Raw genomic sequence first — 19,287 nt, 5'->3', positions numbered from 1 at the left:
CATATGAGGGATAAGATTAAGTGCTGATTTCTCATCTGACACCAGGGAGGTAAGAAGGCAGTGGAATGACTTACTTAAGATGCTAAAAGAGAAAACCTCCAGCCAAGAATTCTCTATCCAGCAAAGCTGGCATTCAAAAATGAGGGAGAATTCAAAATATTCACAGATAAACAGAAACTAAGAGTGTTTGTCAATAAGAAACCTGCCCTTCAAGAAATATTAAAGGGAGTTCTGCAGGTCAAAAGGAAAAAACAGGAGAGTTAGAGGAGAATGTAAGAACAACTAAAAAGATAAAAAGAGAAATAAAAAGTATATATGGCTGGGAAGTGGACTTGGCCCAGTGGTTAGGGCGTCTGCCTACCACATGGGAGGTCTGCAGTTCAAACTCCGGGCCTCCTTCACCCGTGTGGAGCTGGCCCATGCGCAGTGCTGACGCGTGCAAGGAGTGCCGCACCACGCAGGGGTGTCCCCCACATAGGGGAGCCCAACGCACAAGGAGTGTGCCCCGTAAGGAGAGCCGCCCAGCGCAAAAGAAAGTGCAGCCTGCCCAAGAATGGCACTGCACACACAGAGAGCTGACACAACAAATAAAGAAACACAGATTCCCAGTGCCACTGATAAGGATATAAGTGGTCACAGAAGAACACACAGCGAATGGACACAAAGAGTAGACAACTGTGGATGGGGGGATGGGGGGAGAGAGAAATAAATAAATAAATAAAATAAATCTTAAAAAAAGAATGGCTAATGTAAGTAACTCCCTGACAGTAGTAACATTGAATGTTAATGGATTAAACTCTCCAGTCAAGAGACACAGATGGCAGAATGGATAAGGAAATACGACCCATCTATATGCTGTCTACAAGAAACCTACCTTAGACCCAGGAACGCAAGGAGGGTGATAGTGAATGGTTGGAAAACAATTTTACATGCAATTAATAACCAAAAAAGGGCAGGAGTAGCTATACTAATATTGGACAAAGCGACTTTAAATGCAAAACTATTGTGAGACAAAGAAGGCCACTATATATTAATAAAAAGGATAATCTACCAAGAAGAAAGAACATTCATAAACATTTATGTACCTAACCAGGGAATCTCAAAACACATGAGGCAAACATTGGAAAAACTAAGAAGAGAAATAGATACCTCTACAATTATACTGTGGGACTTTAAGACACCATTATCACCATTAGCTAGAACATCTCAACAGAGAATCAATAAAGAAAACAAGAACTGAATAATACAGAAGAGGATCTGTATATGTAGATATATAAAATATTACACCCCAATAAAGCAGGATATATATTCTTCTCAAGTGCACATGGATCATTCTCCAGGATGATGCTAGGTCACAGAACAACTCTCAATGAATTTGGAAAGATTTAAATTATAAAAAGTAATTTCTCTGACTGGAAATTGCAGGAAAGAAGGTGGAAATCAATAAGGGGCAGAGAATCAGAATAGGCACAAATGAGAAGTTAAAAAACACACTCTTAGACAAACAATGGGTCATGGAGGAAATCGCAAAAGAAATTAGTAACTACCTTGAAACAAATGAAAATGACAACACAATGTATTAAAACCTATGGGATGCAGCAAATGCTGTACTGAGAGGGAAATTCATAGCCATAAATGCCTATATTAAAAAAGAAGAGGAAAGCAGATGTTGGCTCAAGTGATAAGCTTCCGCCTGCCACATGGGAGGACCTGGGTTCCATCCCTGGGGCCTTCTGGTGAAAAAGAAAAAGCATGCCTGTGCAACAAGCCGATGCCCATGCGGTGAGCCAGTGCCTGTGCAAGTGAGTCACACAGCAAGATGATGACACAAAAAGAGAGACGAAGGGGAGAGTCAAGGTGAAGCACAGTAGAAACCAGGAACTGAGGTGGCGCAGCTGGCAGGGAACTTCTCTCCACATCAGAGGTGCCCAGAATCAAATCCTGATGAATCCTAGAGCAGAAAAAGTGAAAAAGAGAAGACAAAAAGAAAGAGATACAGTGGATCACACAGCAAATAGACACAGACAGCAAAAACAGCAGGGTAGGGAAGGGGAAGGGGGAAATAAATAAATAAATCTTTAGAAGAAAAAGACCTAATCACACACCTGGAAGAATCAGAAAAAGAACAAACTAACCCCAAAGGAAGTAGAAAGAAATAACAAAGTTTAGAGCAGAGCTAAATGAAATTGAAAACAAGAAAGCACTAGAAAAAAATTAACAAAACCAAAAGCTGATTCTTTGATAAGATTAATAAAATTGACAAACCCTTAGCTAGACTAACAAAGAAAAAAAAGAGAGAAGATACAAATATATAAAATAAGAAACAAGGAAGGGGATATTACCACTGGTCCCATAGGAATAAAGAATATTAAAAAAGGATACTTTGAAAAATGATATGCCAACAACAGGAAATGGACAAATTCCTAGAAACATATAAGCAGCGTACATTGACAAAAGAAGAAATTGATGAACGCTACAGACCAATCACAAGTAACAAGACTGAATTTGTCATAAAACTCTCCCAAATAAGAAGAGCCCAGGACCAGACAGCTTCACAGGTGAATTCTACCAAACATTCCAGAAAGAACTAACACCAATCTTGCTTAAACACTTCCAAAAAAAGAAGTAGAGGGAACACTGCCTAATTCATTCTATGATGCCAACATCATCTGAGTACCAAAGCTAAACAAAGACGCCACAAGAAAGGGAAACTGCAGACCAATCTCTCTAACGAACGTAGATACTAAAATCCTCAACAAAATACTTGCTAATCATATTCAACAACACACCAAATGAAACACACCATGACCAAGTGAGTTTCATCCCAGGTATGCAAGGATGGTTAAACATAAGAAAATCAATGTAATACACAGACCAACATAAACAGATCAAAAGAAAAAAAACCAATTGATCATCTCTATAGATGCAGAAAAAGCATTCGATAAATTACAGCATCCTTTCCTGATAAAAACACTTCAAAAGACAGGAATAGAAGGAAACTTCCTCAACATGATAAAGGGTATATATTAAAAAACCCACAGCTAACATATTCAACAGTGAAATACTGAAACCTTTCCCTCTCAGATCTAGAACTAGACAAGGATGCCCACTTTCACCACTCTTATTTAACAGTGTGTTAGAAGCACATGCTTGAGAACTTAAGCAAGAAAAAGATATAAAAGGCATCCAAATTGCAAAGGATGAAGCAAAAATTTCACTATTTGCAAATGACATGATTCTACACATAGAAAGCCCTGAGAAATCTACAAGAAAGCTTCTAGAGCTTATAAATGAGTTCAGTAAAGTGACAGGTTATAGGATCAAAGTGCAAAAATTAGTAGCATTTCTATACACCAATAATGAACAGCCTGAGGAGGAAATAAAGAAAAAAATCCCTTTTACAATAGCAAATAAAAGAATCAAATACCTAGGAATAAATTTAACTAAAGATGTAAATGACTTGTACGCAGAAAACTACATAACACTGTTAAAGGAAATCAAAGAAGACCTAACAAAATGGAAGAATATTCCATGTTCACGGATAGGAAGACTAAACAGCATTAAGATGTCTACCCTACCCAAACAGATTTACAGATTTAATGCACTCCCAATAAAAATTACCACATTTTTTACTGAATTGGAAAAGCTAACTATGAAATTTATTTGGAAGGGCAAGAACCCTGGAATAGCCAAAAACATATTGAAAAAGAAAAATGAAAGCAGAGGAATCCCACTACTTGACTTTAAAACATACTACAAGGAAGCAAATTTGGCTCAATTAATAGCACACCCACCTACCACATGGGAGGTCCAGGGTTCAAACCCAGGGCCTTCTGACCCATGTGGTGAGCTGGCCCACACGCAGTGCTGATGTGCACAAGGAGTGCCGTGCCACGCAAGGGTGTCCCCTGCGTAGGGGAGTCTCACGCGCAAGGAGTGTGCCCCTCAAGGAGAGCCGCCCCGTGCAAAAAAAGCACAACCTGCCCAGGTGTGGTGCTGCACACACGGAGAGCTGATGCAGCAAGATGACGCAACAAAAAGAGACACAGATTCCTGGTGCTACTGACAAGAATCCAAGCAGACACAGAAGAACACACACAGTGAATGGACACAAAAAACAGACAACGTGGCGGGGGGGGGGGGGAGGGGTGGAGCAGGGGAGGAAGGGGAGAGAAATAAATTTTAAAAATACTACAAAGCTACAGTGGTCAGAACTGCATGGTACTGGCACAAGGATAGACATACTGGCCAATGGAACCAAGTTGAGAGTTCTGATATAGATCCCCACATATACAGTCAACTGATATTCAACAAGGCCACCAAGCCCACTCAACTGGGAGAGAACAGTCTGGTCTCTTCAACAAATGGTACTTGGAGAACTAGATATCCGTATCCAAAAGAAAGAAAGAGGAATAGTACCTCACACCTTATACAAAAATTAACTCAAGATGGATCAAAGATCTAAATATAAAAGCCAAGACCATAAAGATCTTGAAAGATAATGTAGGGAAGAATCCAAAGAATCTTTATTTTTAAATATTTTTTTCTTCCCCTCTTCTGCCCTGCTGTTTTTGTTGTTGGTGTCCATTCACTGTGTGATCTTCTGAATCTACTTTTTCTTTTTGTTCTTCTCTTCTTGTCTTTCTCCTCTAGGATTCACTGGGATTTGATCCTGGGGACCTCTGATGTGGAGAGAGGTTCCCTGTCAATTATGCCACCTCAGTTCCTAGTGTCTGCTGTGCTTCACCTTGACTCTCCCGTTTGTCTCTCTTTTGTTGTGTTATCATCTTGCTGCATTACTCACTTGCGCAGGCACTGGCTAACTGCGCAGGCACTCGGTTTGCTGCGCAGGCACTAGGCTCGCCATGCGGGCACTAGCTCACCACGTGGATACTCGCGCAGGCATTCAGCTCACTGTGCGGGCACTGGCTGGCCACATGGACACTGGTTCACCATGTGAGCACTCACAAAGGCACTTGGCTTGCCATGCAGGCACCCACATGGGCACTCGGCTCGCCTTGTGGTCATTCGGCTCACCGCGCAGACACTCGAGTGCAATAATAGATACGTGCCATTATATATCCTGTAAAAACTTACAAAAATGTACGGGAGAGAATGTAAATTACAATGTAAACTATAATCCACACTTAGTGGCAATGCTCCAAAATGTATTCATCAATTGAAACAAATGTATCACACTAATGAAGGATATTAATGTGGAAAAATATGGGAGGGATAGGGAATGGGGCTTATGGGAATCCCCTATATTTTTTATGTGACATTTATATAATCTAAGTATCTTTTCAAAAAAATTAAAAAGTACATTTTAAAAATAAATGAATAACTAAAACAATGGTAAAATCAAGTATCAAAAACCAGCATAAGAGATTAAATCCAAAGTGATATGGAAAGTCTAGAATCTTGGAGTTTGGTGGAAATGGGGTATGGATTATGAGAAGGATGGAAACAAGTGAGGAGTACCTTAGGCAATTGCTGAGACCAACCCTCAGCTATGTACAGTTTGACTCTATTGATGATTGTGGTTGTTTAAGCATTTCAGGAGACCATAAAGGGTCAGAAGCAAGGCAGACATCTTTGGCTTTATATTGTACATGACTGGGGACTGAAGAGAGGGGGACAGAGAGAGTAGGCCGGACCTGTGATCTGACTTCTCAACTCTGGTTGCAGCATAAAAGGTGCATAGGAGAAGAAAAAGATTGAAGGTATAGTGAGGAAGCTATTTCAATAGTCCAGGTAGGAGGTAAAGTGACCTGATTTAAGGCAGTGGCAATGGGGATAAGAATAGATAGAAAATGACAAAGGGATACTTAAAGTATGTAGTGGGTAAAGAAGAAAAAGGAATGAAAGACTACTAAGGTTTTGAGTGTGTGACAGGGAGCCAGTGATGCCACTCAACAGAGAACACAGAAGGAGTGTAGGTCAATAATGATGAGAAAACTTACAATGTAAGGAGTAAATAACTCACCACTTTAAGGCATACTTAAAACATGTTTAGGTGCCTTTACGTAACAACAGAGCCATAGCTTCTACCTATCACCTAAACCTTAAACTCATTCACCTCCTTTTTGACATACCTGTGACTCAAGCTAACAGGAGGAAGAGATAACAGTAAGATTCAGCAATTTCATAAAATGTATTTAACACTTACCTTTACAGCTAATATTTTTCCACTCGGGACATGATATGCTCTGTGAGAAGAAAAGAAACAACAAAATCACAAAATTCTAAACAACTTAAAACATGGTTAAGGCCGTATGTAATCTAAACTTTGTAAATCCAAACTTTTCTATAGCAATGGAATACATGGCACTTTCAAATATCACTAATAACAATAGTAAGTTACATTTCTATTATGCTTAATGGTTTACAAAGTGCTTCATTATAGATTAACTTACAATAGCATTCTGAGGTAATGCCACCTTTTTGTGTGCAGGGGTCCTCTATAGCCCTATACTAAGCACTGTACACAGCCATAAAAATAGAATTTGCTTTTGTTTCTTTCAGTTACATATGCAGATAAATTATATCCTTACATTTCATCAAAATAATCTCAAAACCTGAGTAATGAGCCATGGCTTAAGATATAATTTCATATGAGAAACCACAGAATTATAAACATGCATGTGGCTCATCTTTCCCTAAAGCCAGCATCACTCAGTAGTTTAAAAAGCTTCAGAAAAGAGACAAGTTCTTATGATCAGAAACATTGAAATAATTACAAATTTAATCAAAGAATATGAAAACATTAATTTGTGAGAAAGAAATACAGATTGGGTCTGCAGAAATAAAATACCATCACTTCTTATCAAGATCTTCTGTGGCCTTTTACATACATACTACAGTAAATGCCCATTCTGATCATTGTCCAGAAATAATTTGGTTTATATAAAAGTTTCAAAACAAACTACACAACATAAACAAGCACTGTTCTTAGAAACCCACAAAATTATAAAGAAGCAAATTAATTTAAAAGAATAAAAATCTTGTCCCATAGAGGATTTTTCACATTAACCAAAATCAGATTGTTCTTCCTGTCACCCAGCTAGTGTTAAGATGGGAGTGGGATAAGGAAGATATGGGGGAACGGAAGTAAGCTTCTCAGGAACCTCCACCCAAAACTGTCCAGCAAGTAGCTGCAAAATATTTTTACTGGTTTCAAATTTCTACTTGGGTGCAGCCTGCCCAAGAATGGCACCACACACACGGAGAGCTGACACAACAAGATGACGCAACAAAAAGAAACACAGATTCCCGGTGCTGCTGATAAGGATAGAAGTGGTCACAGAAGAACACACAGTGAATGGACACAGAGCAGACAACATGGGGGAGGGGGCGGGGGGAGAAATAAATAAAAAATAAATCTTAAAAAAAAAATGTCTACGTGGTAATGGATTTAGTAAAAATTGCTCATTTCTTAAAACTAAGTAAAAAAAACTTACATTTCCCATTACCAAAATGGTAATATCATTTTCTGCTGTTTTGGCAGAAATATATACAATATAAGCTACATTTCAGGTCATGCTTTGATTTATGATATATGTGAATCCATGTAAAAATTTGAAAAAATAAAAAGTTAAGTTATATTTTCCTTAATGCCCCAGAGAGAACTTATTGGACTAAGATCATTTGAAATTTGATTTGAAAGAATTTAGTTATTTCATTCCATATAAACACAGGTATGTTTGAGTTAATAATACGTAAGACTTAATAATGATCTATTATTTTCCCCTTGAATGCCACAGATTCTCCCAATGTCAACTTTTTAAAATATTGTATAATAGAATCACTAACCAAGAACTGAAATATGAAGATAAATAGTTGAATGCACAGACAAGGGTTCAAAAATTGTAAAAAGAACAGTGTTTTTGTTACTTTGGACCCCACGCAACACCTGCAATTCTGAGACCAGTAGCAGTGATAAGGAAATACTTAGCAGATACTCTAATATTCATACTATACTGGACACTTTGGCAATTTAATTAGCTTGTCAAGAAAGCTGATCTCTTTTCCAAAAGAAAAGTCTCCTATTTCCAAGTGAATTAAAGGGGAAGGCTTGATGATTTAATTATGACGCATGCTAATTCATCCGTGGAAGTTTGGGTTCGATTTCGAGCAATAGAGAGCTATGTGGTTTGGTTTACAGTGCAATGACAGTACCAATTTAACATTTAATCATCAAGAAGTGGATGACAAAGGCAAAGCCAGGCATATGAGACCAATGTGTCCCTTAACTTTGGCAAATGGCATTTTGCCTGGAGAAAAGGAATTTGTTTACTGTGAACGACTACTACATCTCAGTTGTCCTGACCATCCACTACACAGTAACTGGAAAGTGATTAATGAAGTTTGAATGGAGGCTCTGGTTACACCAAAAGACAACTTACACACCTCTGCAGTGTTTTAATTAATAGCTAACACTTCAAATTAGTTGTTGCCACAGTAATTACCTATTTCAATGAGTGAATGGAGAAAGCATTATTATGAAATATTTTTAGTGCCTAGCCTGTGTGAGGTTTATTTTATTTGTGACCAGCACAGGCCATATAGGAAAAGTCCTCCCCTTAAAATTAAGCACACAACGTATATACTTGAGGATGGCAAGAGCCAGTAGTCAGACATAAATTTTGGAACAATTAAAATAACAAATACAGCAAAAGAGGACACTTAGTATAAATACATTCGTACCCTCTTTATTCATTAGGAATAGTAGGTTCTAGATGACTGGACAACAAAGTTGCTATCACCTTTAATCATGGTAGAGTACAGAATCAGAGAATTTATTGAGCTAGTCAGAATACAGAAAAACATCTAGTTTAATTTCTTCCTTTAACAGCTGAAACACCCAAACCAGGCTAAATAACTTGTTTAAACTCACACAGTCAGTGGAAAAGTCAAGGCTGGAACTGTGAATCATCACAGCAGCAACAAAATCTTTACTTCTCAGAGGAAACTATGAGGCTAACTACAGAATATTAAAAAAGGGCTTTTTAATGCTATATGAAATAAAAGCGTGACTTCATTGTATTTGATAATAGATGGAAAACAATGTGAGTCTTCTAAAGTTTCTCTGATGGAAACTAATATCTTCAAAGTTATGTCTATTAAAGTGTTTTTCTCTTAAAGAAGGAAAATAAAATGTAACTATCTGTTAAAATATAAAAAAAAAAAAAAGAAAGAAAAAAGACTGGAACTTACATTCTCTTAACTGCTTTCTAGTGCAGGGAACAATATAATTCAAAACTTACAATGATGCTAACATATTTAAATCAGACTAAGGACCATCACCTATAAATCTCTCCAGCAAAGACGCATTCTACAGTCACTTCCAACCTATTTATGGAAGGCAGAAGAGTGAAGGGTGTGGCCTCTGAAGTCACTGCCTGGGTTCTGATCTCAATTCTGCTGCTTCTTAACCGGAATAATCAGGACTGTTAGCAAACCCCGTCACATCTCAGTTGTCTCAACTTCAGAATGGGGAAAACAGTCCCTACCTCATAGAATTGTGAGGATTCAATGAGATAATACAGGAAAATGCACTGAGGAGAGTACCTGGCATACAGTAAGCATGTATTAAATGTTAGGAAGCTAGGAAGTTTTCAGGATAGCTAAGTGGTTTAAGGGTTTCACCCACTAAAACAGACTGAAAGAACAGGAATATATTCATTTTGTAGGTTTTCAAATTTATTGTCATAAAGTTAATTCATTGTACTGTCCTGTTATTTTTGAAATCTATCTAGAACTGTGTTCTTTTTATTCCTGATTTTGTTATCTGTGTTTTCTCCCTTTTATACTTGATCAATTTCCAAGGAACCAGCTTTTAGTTTTGTGGAACTGTTTCCTGAATTTCTATTTCATTAATGTATGTTCTGCAATATTTCCTTCCTTCCACTTTCTCTGGGTTTACTCCCTTTTTATTTAACTTCTTGAGTTAGCTGCTAAGTCTATGCATTTCCAGTTATATACCAATGTATGTAAAACTATCCTTTAAGTATGACTTTGGCTGCATCTCACAAATTTTAATGTACTATATTTCTTTATTGTTTGGTTATAAATATTATTTCCTTCATGATGTATTATATATAAAAAATATATTTTTTGATTCCCAAATGAATGAGTGGGGGTTAATTTATTGTTAATGGTTTCTAAAGTAATTCCATTATAGTCAGAAAAAGTGATTACATTAGATTTTTAGATATTTATTAAGACTTGCTTTGGAACTATAATCGGTATATAATTCTACACCGGATTATATAACCAGCCTGTTAATTGTGATGTTAAAATTGTCTATATTCTTACTAATTTTGGTCTGCTTGCTCGATTGTTTATGGAAAGACAGTCTCCCATTCTGATTGTGGATTTATCAATTTTTCTTTGTTATTTTATCAATTTTGCTTTATGTATTTTTAAATTATGTTATTAGTTACATACAAGTTTAGGAGTGTTATATATTCAGAGTCTCTTTTTCTTCTATCATCATGTAGTAATCCTTTTCATCCTTAATAATACTTTTTTGCCTTAAAGTATTATGTGTTACCTGATATTATTATAACCAGAACAGTTTTCTTTTAATTAGTTTTTGCTGGTATCTTTTCCCATCTTTTGGCTTTCAACTTTGCTGTGTCCTTATGTTTTAGAAATGTCCCCTAACATAGCCTAAAATAGCACATAGCTATATTTTTAAAATTCAATCTAACTAATCTTTAACTGGCCATAGTAGTCCACTTATATTTATTAGAATTACCAATGTATTTGGATTTATTTCTACCATTTTACTCATTTTCTCTTCCTCTCTTACACTTTCTCTCTCTGTATGTGTGTGTGCATGTTTGTTGTAAAGGATTATTTTCCCTCTATTCCTTCTATTTGTTTTGAAGTTATATATTCTACTCATTGTCTTTTAGTTGTTACCCATACAATTTTAACAACCGTACATGACTATAGCAGTTTGATACTACTAATGAATTCCAAAAAGAAATACTGGATTAGGTTTGTAAACTGATCTTTTCCTCTGGGCATATTAGATTAGATAAGTAATCAAGTAAACCTCCTGTGCCAGTAGGGCATTGAGTCCCCACCCCTTGGTGGGTGGGGATTCACAAATAAAAGACATGGCAAAGGACAGAATTGGGGGGCTTTTGATGTTGTAGTTTGATGCTGAGGCTGGAGCCCCAAGGAGACAGAGCCATTCACCTTATAGTCTACAGTTGACCTTGTGGAGAAAACAGAGAAGTTGAGTTCAGAGGAACCCAGGAAGCCTGAACCCTCACAGACATCAGCAGCCACCTTGCTCCAACACGTGAAAATAGACTTTGGTGAGGGAAGTAACTTATGCTTTATGACCTGGTGTCTGTAAGCTCCTACCTCAAATAAATACCCTTTATAAAAAACCAACAAATTTCTGGTATTTTGCATCAGCACCCATTTGGCTAATACAATGACTTAACAAAATATAAAATTAATTGCTACCTTCTCCCAAACAAATAAAAATCTTAGAATGCTTTAATTCTTTCTAATCAGCCCTTCTCATCTTAACATATTATTCAGTCCTTTTGTTTCACTTCATTTTTATGACCCTAAATTAATTACTACTTTTGTTGTCTTACATAATCAGATTGATCTTTTTTTGTTTTATTTTATTTTTTACACTTTTTAAAATTAAAGTTAATAGATCACAAAGAATGTTACATTAAAAAATATAGAGGTTCCCATATAACCCACTCCCTACCCCCCACCTCCATCATTTTTGTAAATTGTATTTTTTTGAAGATATATATGTATCTCAAAAAATGTTACATTAAAAAACATCAGAGGGAGGTGGACTTGGCTCAAAGGATGGAGCGTCCGCCTACCACATGGGAGGTCCACGGTTCAAACCCAGGACCTCCTTTCCCTGTGTGAAGCTGGCCTACGCACAGTGCTAATGCACGCAAGGAGTGCCGTGCCACGCAGGGGTGTCCCCCATGTAGGTAGGGGAGGCCCACATGCAAGGAGTGTGCCCCGCAAGGAGAGTCGCCCAGTGTGAAAGAAAGTCCAGCCTGCCCAGGAATGGTGCCACACACACGGAGAGCTGACTCAGCAAGATGATGCAACAAAAAGAGACACGGATTCCTGGGCCGCTGACAAGAATGGAAGCGGACAGAGAAGAACACACAGCGAATGGACACAGAGAGCAGACAATGGGGGGGGGGAGGGGGCAGATAAATAAATATACCTTAAAAAAAAAAAATGAGAGGTTCCCGTATACACCCCACCTCCCCACCCCACTCCTTCCATATCAACAACCTCCCCCATCATTGTGGCACACTCATTGCACTCGGTGAACACATTTTGGAGCACTGCTGCACCACATGGATAATAGTTTACCCTGTAGTTCACACTCTCCCCCAGTACATTCAGTGGGTTATAGCAAGATACATAAAGTCCAGCATCTGACCCTGCGATATCATTTAGGACCACTCAAAGTCCCAAAAATGCCCCCACATCACATCTCTTCTCTCTCCCTGCCCTCAGCAACTACTGAGGCCACTTTCTCTACCTCAACACTACAATCAGATTGATCTTACTGGTCACCATTCCTTCTTACTGGATTTAATTTCAAAGTACTTTCCTTAGTAATAAACTAACACACTCTATCTTGTTCAATCTTTTTCTCTCTGTTCAATCTTCTTCTCTCTCTCTTCCCCCCTCTACACATACCTGTGCACGTATACATATATATACATATACACTTTTTCACATTCATTTATTCTACCCTCATTCTTGAATGCTAATTTTAATGAGACAATTATTTTCTCTCAGCCTTTTGAGAATACTATTCCATTGTTTTTCAGCTTCTACTATTGTTGTTGAAAGTCTGCTCTACCCAATTTGTTGGCCAATACAAAGCCACTAAACAGATTACACTTTAACTTTAAAAGCATTAGTCTGGCAGCAAATTACCACAATACTACTGGAAAGAAGGAAAAACTAGAGAGAGCAAGGAGTACTTACAAGGCTATTACAATACCTTAGGAAAGAGGTAGTGATGATATGAATCTAGGTAGCAACAGTGGATGTAGAAAAGGGGGAAAGAGATACAGGAGACTTTAACCAGAGGAGGATGGAAAAGATGAGTCTAAAATTTCAAGCTAAGGTAACAGGAGAATTTTGGTAACACTGATTACTAGAAACAGCAGAACCATACCTAGTCAGCCCTGGCCTATACCCTTCATGAGAACAGGAACCATATATACTTCATTCAACAATGTGTACACAGTACCCAGCATGATACTCTGCACATAGTAGATACTCAAATATTCATAAGTTAATAAGTAAATATGATAGTCATGAGAAAGGAGAAAAGGGGAGAACTAACTATTCCTAAGGACTACAGAATAATTTTGTTATTTTATTTAATTCTAAATTTCCTATGTTGTATGTATCATAAGCCACATTTTACAGATGAGGAAACAGACTCAGGGGTATTAAGAAACTCAAGGTAACAGAGTTATAAGTGACAGATCTAGGATTCAAATCTGGATCTATCTCAATTCAACCCTTGTGCTCTGTCCATTACCATGCAGAAGAGTAGTGTGAGATTAATTTAACCTCAGGATACTGTAAATGGAGAAGACGGGAATCAGGAAAGAACAAGTTCAAATCTCATTTATCAGATATCCTATCCTGGGGTTTAATTTACTCATTTAGCATCAACTATTCTATTGCCTTATGATACTTCACATGTTACTATTATGAATTATTATTTCTCTTCAATACTTTCATTTTCATTCACTTTATATACTTTATTTAACTATAGTATAAATAAACTCTTAATAGAATGTCTATGCTTTGTCTTATTCTAAGTTTGAAGGATAGGTCAAGGACCACTTGGTTCATTGCTGTATCTCTAACTTGTAGCATAGTGTATGATATGCTCTCCCCTTAGGTTAGATACTTAATTCATATATTTAATAAGTCCTTCATAAATGCCTCTGATTGCCAGGCACTATTCTGGACACTGCGGATATAGCAAAAAACAAACCAGATAAGGTTCCTGTTCTCATGGAGCTGACTTTATAATAGGGGAAGACTGATAATAATCAATTAAATGTCAAGTGATGGTAAGCGCAATGAAAAAGAATAAAGGTAAGGATATAGACAGTGACCAGAGTTAGAGATATGTAATTTTATATTAGGTAAGAAAGTAGTGGTCAGGAAATACCTTCCTCATTAGTTTACATTTGAGAAGTGAAGGGAGCATACCATTTAGATATCTAGGGGAAGAGGTTTTCAGGAAGAGCAAATGGTAACGTTCAAAGGTTGCAGGATGAAGTGTGAGTTTGACATATCTGCCGGAGTGGAATAAGCAAAAGGGATAGCAGATAGCAAGTGGGAGATGAAGTCAAAGAGATAATGGGAAGACAGACTATGTAGTATCAGTTAGGCCATGGTGAGAATTTAGTTTTTATTCCAAGAAATATAAGAAGCCACTAGAGGAGAAGAAGCAGCTTTATATTTTAGAAAGATAACTTTGGTTCTGTGTGCAGAAAACACATTGTAGGGATGCAAGGGTAGAAACGGAGAGACTAGTTGGGAGGTTATTGCAATAGCCTTGGCAAGAAATAACAGTGGCTTGGAATAGAATGGTAGGAAAAGAAGTGGTAAGAGGTGGTCAGCTTTGTGAAATATTTTTAAGGTAGAGCCAACAAGACTTGTGTATAGATCTGATGTATGGTCAAAGAGAAAAAGGGGAATCAAGAATGACTGCAAAGTTTTTATCACAAGCAATGTGTAGAACAAAGCTTCCATTTACTGAGATGGGAAATACTATAGAAGTAGCAAGTTTTAGAGGAAATCAAGACTTCAGTTTTGGATCATTTTGAGATGCCTAAAAGGTATCCAATTGATAATTAGATATTGGAATTCAGTCCAAGGGCAGGGCTGGAGGTACACATTTGGGTTTCATCAGCATATAGATTATATGTAAAGCCAGGGAACTATACAAGGTCACTTAGGAAGTGATTTAAACAAAGATTAGGAGAGATCTGAGGACTGAAGCAGAGGCACGCTAAATTCAGAAGCAGGAAGATGAGAAAAAAACAATAGAGGAAACGAGAGGGTAGGCAGTAAGCTAGCAACAGAACCAAGAGAATGGTATCCCTAAGGCCATGTATCTCACACACTGGCAAGTCCAGGGCCTTACACACGGAGGCGTTCACAAAACATGTGACTGATTTCAAAAACAATTCTTGGGGGGAAACGGACTTGGCCCAGTGGTTAGGGCGTCCATCTACCACATGGAAGGTCTGCGGTTCAAACCCTGGGCCTCCTTGACCCGTGTGGAGCTGGCCCACGCGCAGTGCTGATGCACACAAGGAGTGCCGTGCCATGCAGGGGTGTCCCCCGCGCAAGGAGTGCACCCCATAAGGAGAGCCACCCAGCGTGAAAGAAAGTACAGCCTGCCTAAGAATGGCGACGCCCACACGGAGAACTGACACAAGATGATGCAACAAAAAGAAACACAGATTCCCGTGCTGCTGACAACAACAGAAGAGGACAAAGAAGAAGACGCAGCAAATAGACACAGAGAACAAACAACCAGGGTGGGGGTGGGAGGGGGGAAGGGGGAAAAAATCAATAAATCTTTTTTAAAAAAAAAAACAATTCTTGGGAACAAATGCAACTGATTCTATTTTCTGCTCTTTCAAATATTAAAGATGAGTATATATATTACTTGTAAGGTTAAAGATGTGCTTACTTTCATCTAAGCCTAACAAGAATTCATAAATAAATACACCAGTTAAAAGGATAAACTGAATTTCTGTAAGAATCTTTAAAGGTGTGTAAGGAAAAGAGAAACTTGAAACTTGAAAACAAAATGTCAGAAAGTCCTACTTCCAATAGGACATAAGGGAGAAACAACCTGTGTTCACATTCTAACATCTGGACCCCCACACAAATTTATGTCAGGCATAAGATCAATTGCATCTGTATTTTACAATGTTTACTGAAATTATTTATGCTTAGAATTTCAAATTCCAGAACCAAAAAAAAAAAAAAAAGAATCGTCCCAGCTGACTCCTGTTCACAAAATAAATAACCTAGAGCTGATCATATATTTTCTGATAAAGCTTGTACAACTCTCATACAATTAAAGTAGGCATTTAATTTCTATGGCACTACCCTGCATATTAATTTCTGAACATATTCTGATCGAATTATTTTTCATTATAAGCAGAAAGAATCTGTAATAAGGAGCATCTGTGTTTCTCTAGTAATTGTGAAGAAAGTAGGTAATTTAAGAATGGGGGAGGGGAGGTGACCACTGACCTGACTATAAATAATTCAGATTTCAGCATATCTAATAATATGATAGAATGTTATAAATGCCAATTTATTAGCAAAATGGTCATCAAAATGAGGAGGGAAGCACCTTTTCCATTTTTCATCTCTTGGAGCAAGGATCTCCAGAGTAATTGCATGTATAATGACTTTTAATCACAACAACAAAACAGGAACACTGAAATGAGTGTTGTCACTGTCTGTTGAAGGGGGCAAAGCATATCTTTCAGAAACTACGTAAAATAAATGCTACTGACTTAAGTTCTACTCGTATAACATACTTCAGAGAAAGTTAGTGAAAAAAGAGACACAATTACTCTGTGAATTATTTATAGAGTGCTATCAATTGTTGGAAAGTCCTCTAAATAAACAGGAAACCTAAGAACATAATCCAGTCACTAAAATGGTGAAAGCAATAGTTAGGGTTTGGATTAAGAAACAATCAGTAATTAGAAAAGGATGGTCTTGTTAAAGGTAAGCAGGAAATAATGTCATGGTTATTTATTTTGCTCACTGGGTCTCTTGAATGGTAGGTATGAGTCAAGAAGGAAGATGAGCAAAGACTGTTTAAAATAAAGTTACAGCCAAAGGCATTTGTCCCTATTAGTTCACTGCAGTGATAGTAATGGCTCTGCTAAATGCTAAAATTGGTTCTCAGTTTTTCAGACAAAGATTTCACAGCTTATGGGATATTCTGGACTCCCTGCTTCTCTGTTCTTTGAATGCCATAGAGATTTCCACGATGTCCATCAGAGGCCAGGGCAAAGGAAACGAGAAAAGGTGAAAGAGAAAGCTCTCTGAGATTTGATTCACTGTGACAAAAAGTTTGATTGGGAAGAGACAAACTACTGTCTAAATGAGATTTTTGATTAGCTATTCATTACAATTATCTATGCAACTCTTAGTTCTCATTAACATGGAATGTTAAGAGTTGCTCATAGTCAGATTCAATTATTAAATCTGCTTTCTTATCAAAACCAAATATATGGGCATCCATTAAAGCCAATCTGATGTAGGATCATAGGTTTCCATACTTACAGATGCTATTTCCCTACTCCTTATATGACATTTTATTTATTGATCAAAAACAAAACAAAACAAAAAAACAAACTCTAATTTTATATAAATTTGGAATAACAAAATGGAAGTCTTTTTCCAACTTGGAAGTTTTTCATTTTAGATTTTATAGTCTGGGCTCAAAAGAAAACCACTAAAACAAACAAAAAAAGGAGATGGTAGATATTGAGAAATTACACCACTAGGAGAAGATACTGATGAGGGATCATACACTGTAAGACTCCTATTTAGAATGAACCAGAACACTGATTATATTGCATTATACCAAAAGATGATAAGGCTGAACAAATCTTAAGTAGGACATTTTTTTATTTATAAAAGTCAAATGCATAAATGCATATGAGTATATATGTGTGCATACACACAAACAAAACAAAAACTTTATCATGTGAGATTAATTCAATGACATGTTTTCAGTAACCAAATGTAAACTAACTGTGGTTCAATTTATGCAATATATTTTATTGCTTGATCTTTTTAGAGATTTGTTTGCTTGGCAGGTTTCTTTGGGGGTAGGTATGACCAATATTTAGGACTAATGGTGAAGCTTTGGAATTTTAAGGAACACTGTCACATACTAAAATAACCATCCACAGAAAAAAAATCCAAATTGTTTCAGGGAAATCAACACTGACAGTTGTTGCCTTTCATAATAGATAAACACATTAGCCAGGCTCTAGCTGTTGAAACAGGAAATCCAAAGTAAACAGCAGTTGTAAAAGAAGCTTTTATGTAAACTATACTAGTTCAAATAGCAATCTATGCCAATGTTCTTTCTGCCTAAAAATCCATTATAGTTGTTTGACTACTGATTGCAAAATTATCTGTGGTGAAACAACAAGGCCCCCAAAACTGTTTAAATGTCAAAGCAAATATTTTATTAGGTTACAGATGTTAATAATAATTCTTTCAAGATACCTAACATATGATATTGGGAACTTGGCTGGACTAGGATTTCTGATCAGAGAAAAGCTCTTATAGCCCTGTATTGTATCATTTCTTCCTCTTTCTATTTACTCTGGTTATAGACCCCTTTTTACTCCCACACCTGCCTCAAAGTGAATGTGGTCATCACTGCCTCCATATTTCTTCCATAAGTTGAAGCAGCCTGGTTCAAGCCTTTAACATTCCCCACATCAACTAGAGTAATGTCTTTTAATATATGGTCTAAATACCTTTGAGATCAAGGACGCTGCAGTCACAGTGATCTCTTAATCAAAGGTTTTGAACAAACATAATGGACAAAACAGAGGCGAGAGATATAAAGCGTAATGAAGAGAATGAAAGAAAGAAATGGAGTAACTAGGCAATACATGGGGGAGGGGGAGACAGGAATACCTTGGGGATTAATTAGCTAGAAAATCCCTCTCTTGAAATGGCTTGATTACAAGGTAATCTCTGCTCACAGTTTCTTTCTTGGTAGAAAGCTAACAATAAAATCACATTCCAAAATCAGATATAACGATGCTATTTCAGAAGACCTCCTCCTACTAATAATTACTATTCTATAGTGCCTTTAGATTATAAAATGTTCTTTTTAAGAAACAGAAGTTATTTCATTTGCACAAAAGCAACAGGAGGTAGATATTGTTATCTCCACTTTACAGATCAGGAAACCAAGGCTCAGGAAGGTTAATGACAGCTTCAAGATTCCTACTTGTGAAGCAACTGTGGTAGAAATGGATTCAGGTCCACTGAAGCCATATCTGACACATGTCCCAATAAGACTAGTCTGAACATAAACTGGTTGCTTCCATACTGTCTAATTCCACTTGACTTCAAAGTTCTCTGGATATGGTCAGTGTTGATTTTTTAAAAGCAGTAGGGAAAATCGATTGAATGGCTCACTTTTCAGAGTTGCATTAACTT

General features: G+C 37.1%; 1 protein-coding gene across 10 annotated transcripts in view; it reads right to left on the bottom strand.

Moving 5' to 3' along the window:
* The window catches only part of MAP2K5 (mitogen-activated protein kinase kinase 5), a 300,226-nt gene that overhangs the window by 207,859 nt on the left and 73,080 nt on the right, over nt 1-19,287 (bottom strand). For all 10 annotated transcript variants that reach the window (XR_011648445.1, XR_009185129.2, XM_058294389.2 and 7 more), the window contains exon 9: nt 6,170-6,209. Coding sequence is in view for 8 of the 10 variants with exons in the window: in XM_058294389.2 (XP_058150372.1) it covers nt 6,170-6,209 (40 nt within the window). In the remaining 2 variants the exon portion in view is untranslated. The remainder of the gene's footprint in view (nt 1-6,169; nt 6,210-19,287) is intronic.

Source organism: Dasypus novemcinctus, chromosome 3, assembly GCF_030445035.2.
Source record: "Dasypus novemcinctus isolate mDasNov1 chromosome 3, mDasNov1.1.hap2, whole genome shotgun sequence".
NCBI lineage: Eukaryota > Metazoa > Chordata > Mammalia > Cingulata > Dasypodidae > Dasypus > Dasypus novemcinctus.
The sequence above is the reverse complement of the archived record's forward strand: the minus strand, read 5'-3'. Positions and strand labels throughout refer to the sequence as shown.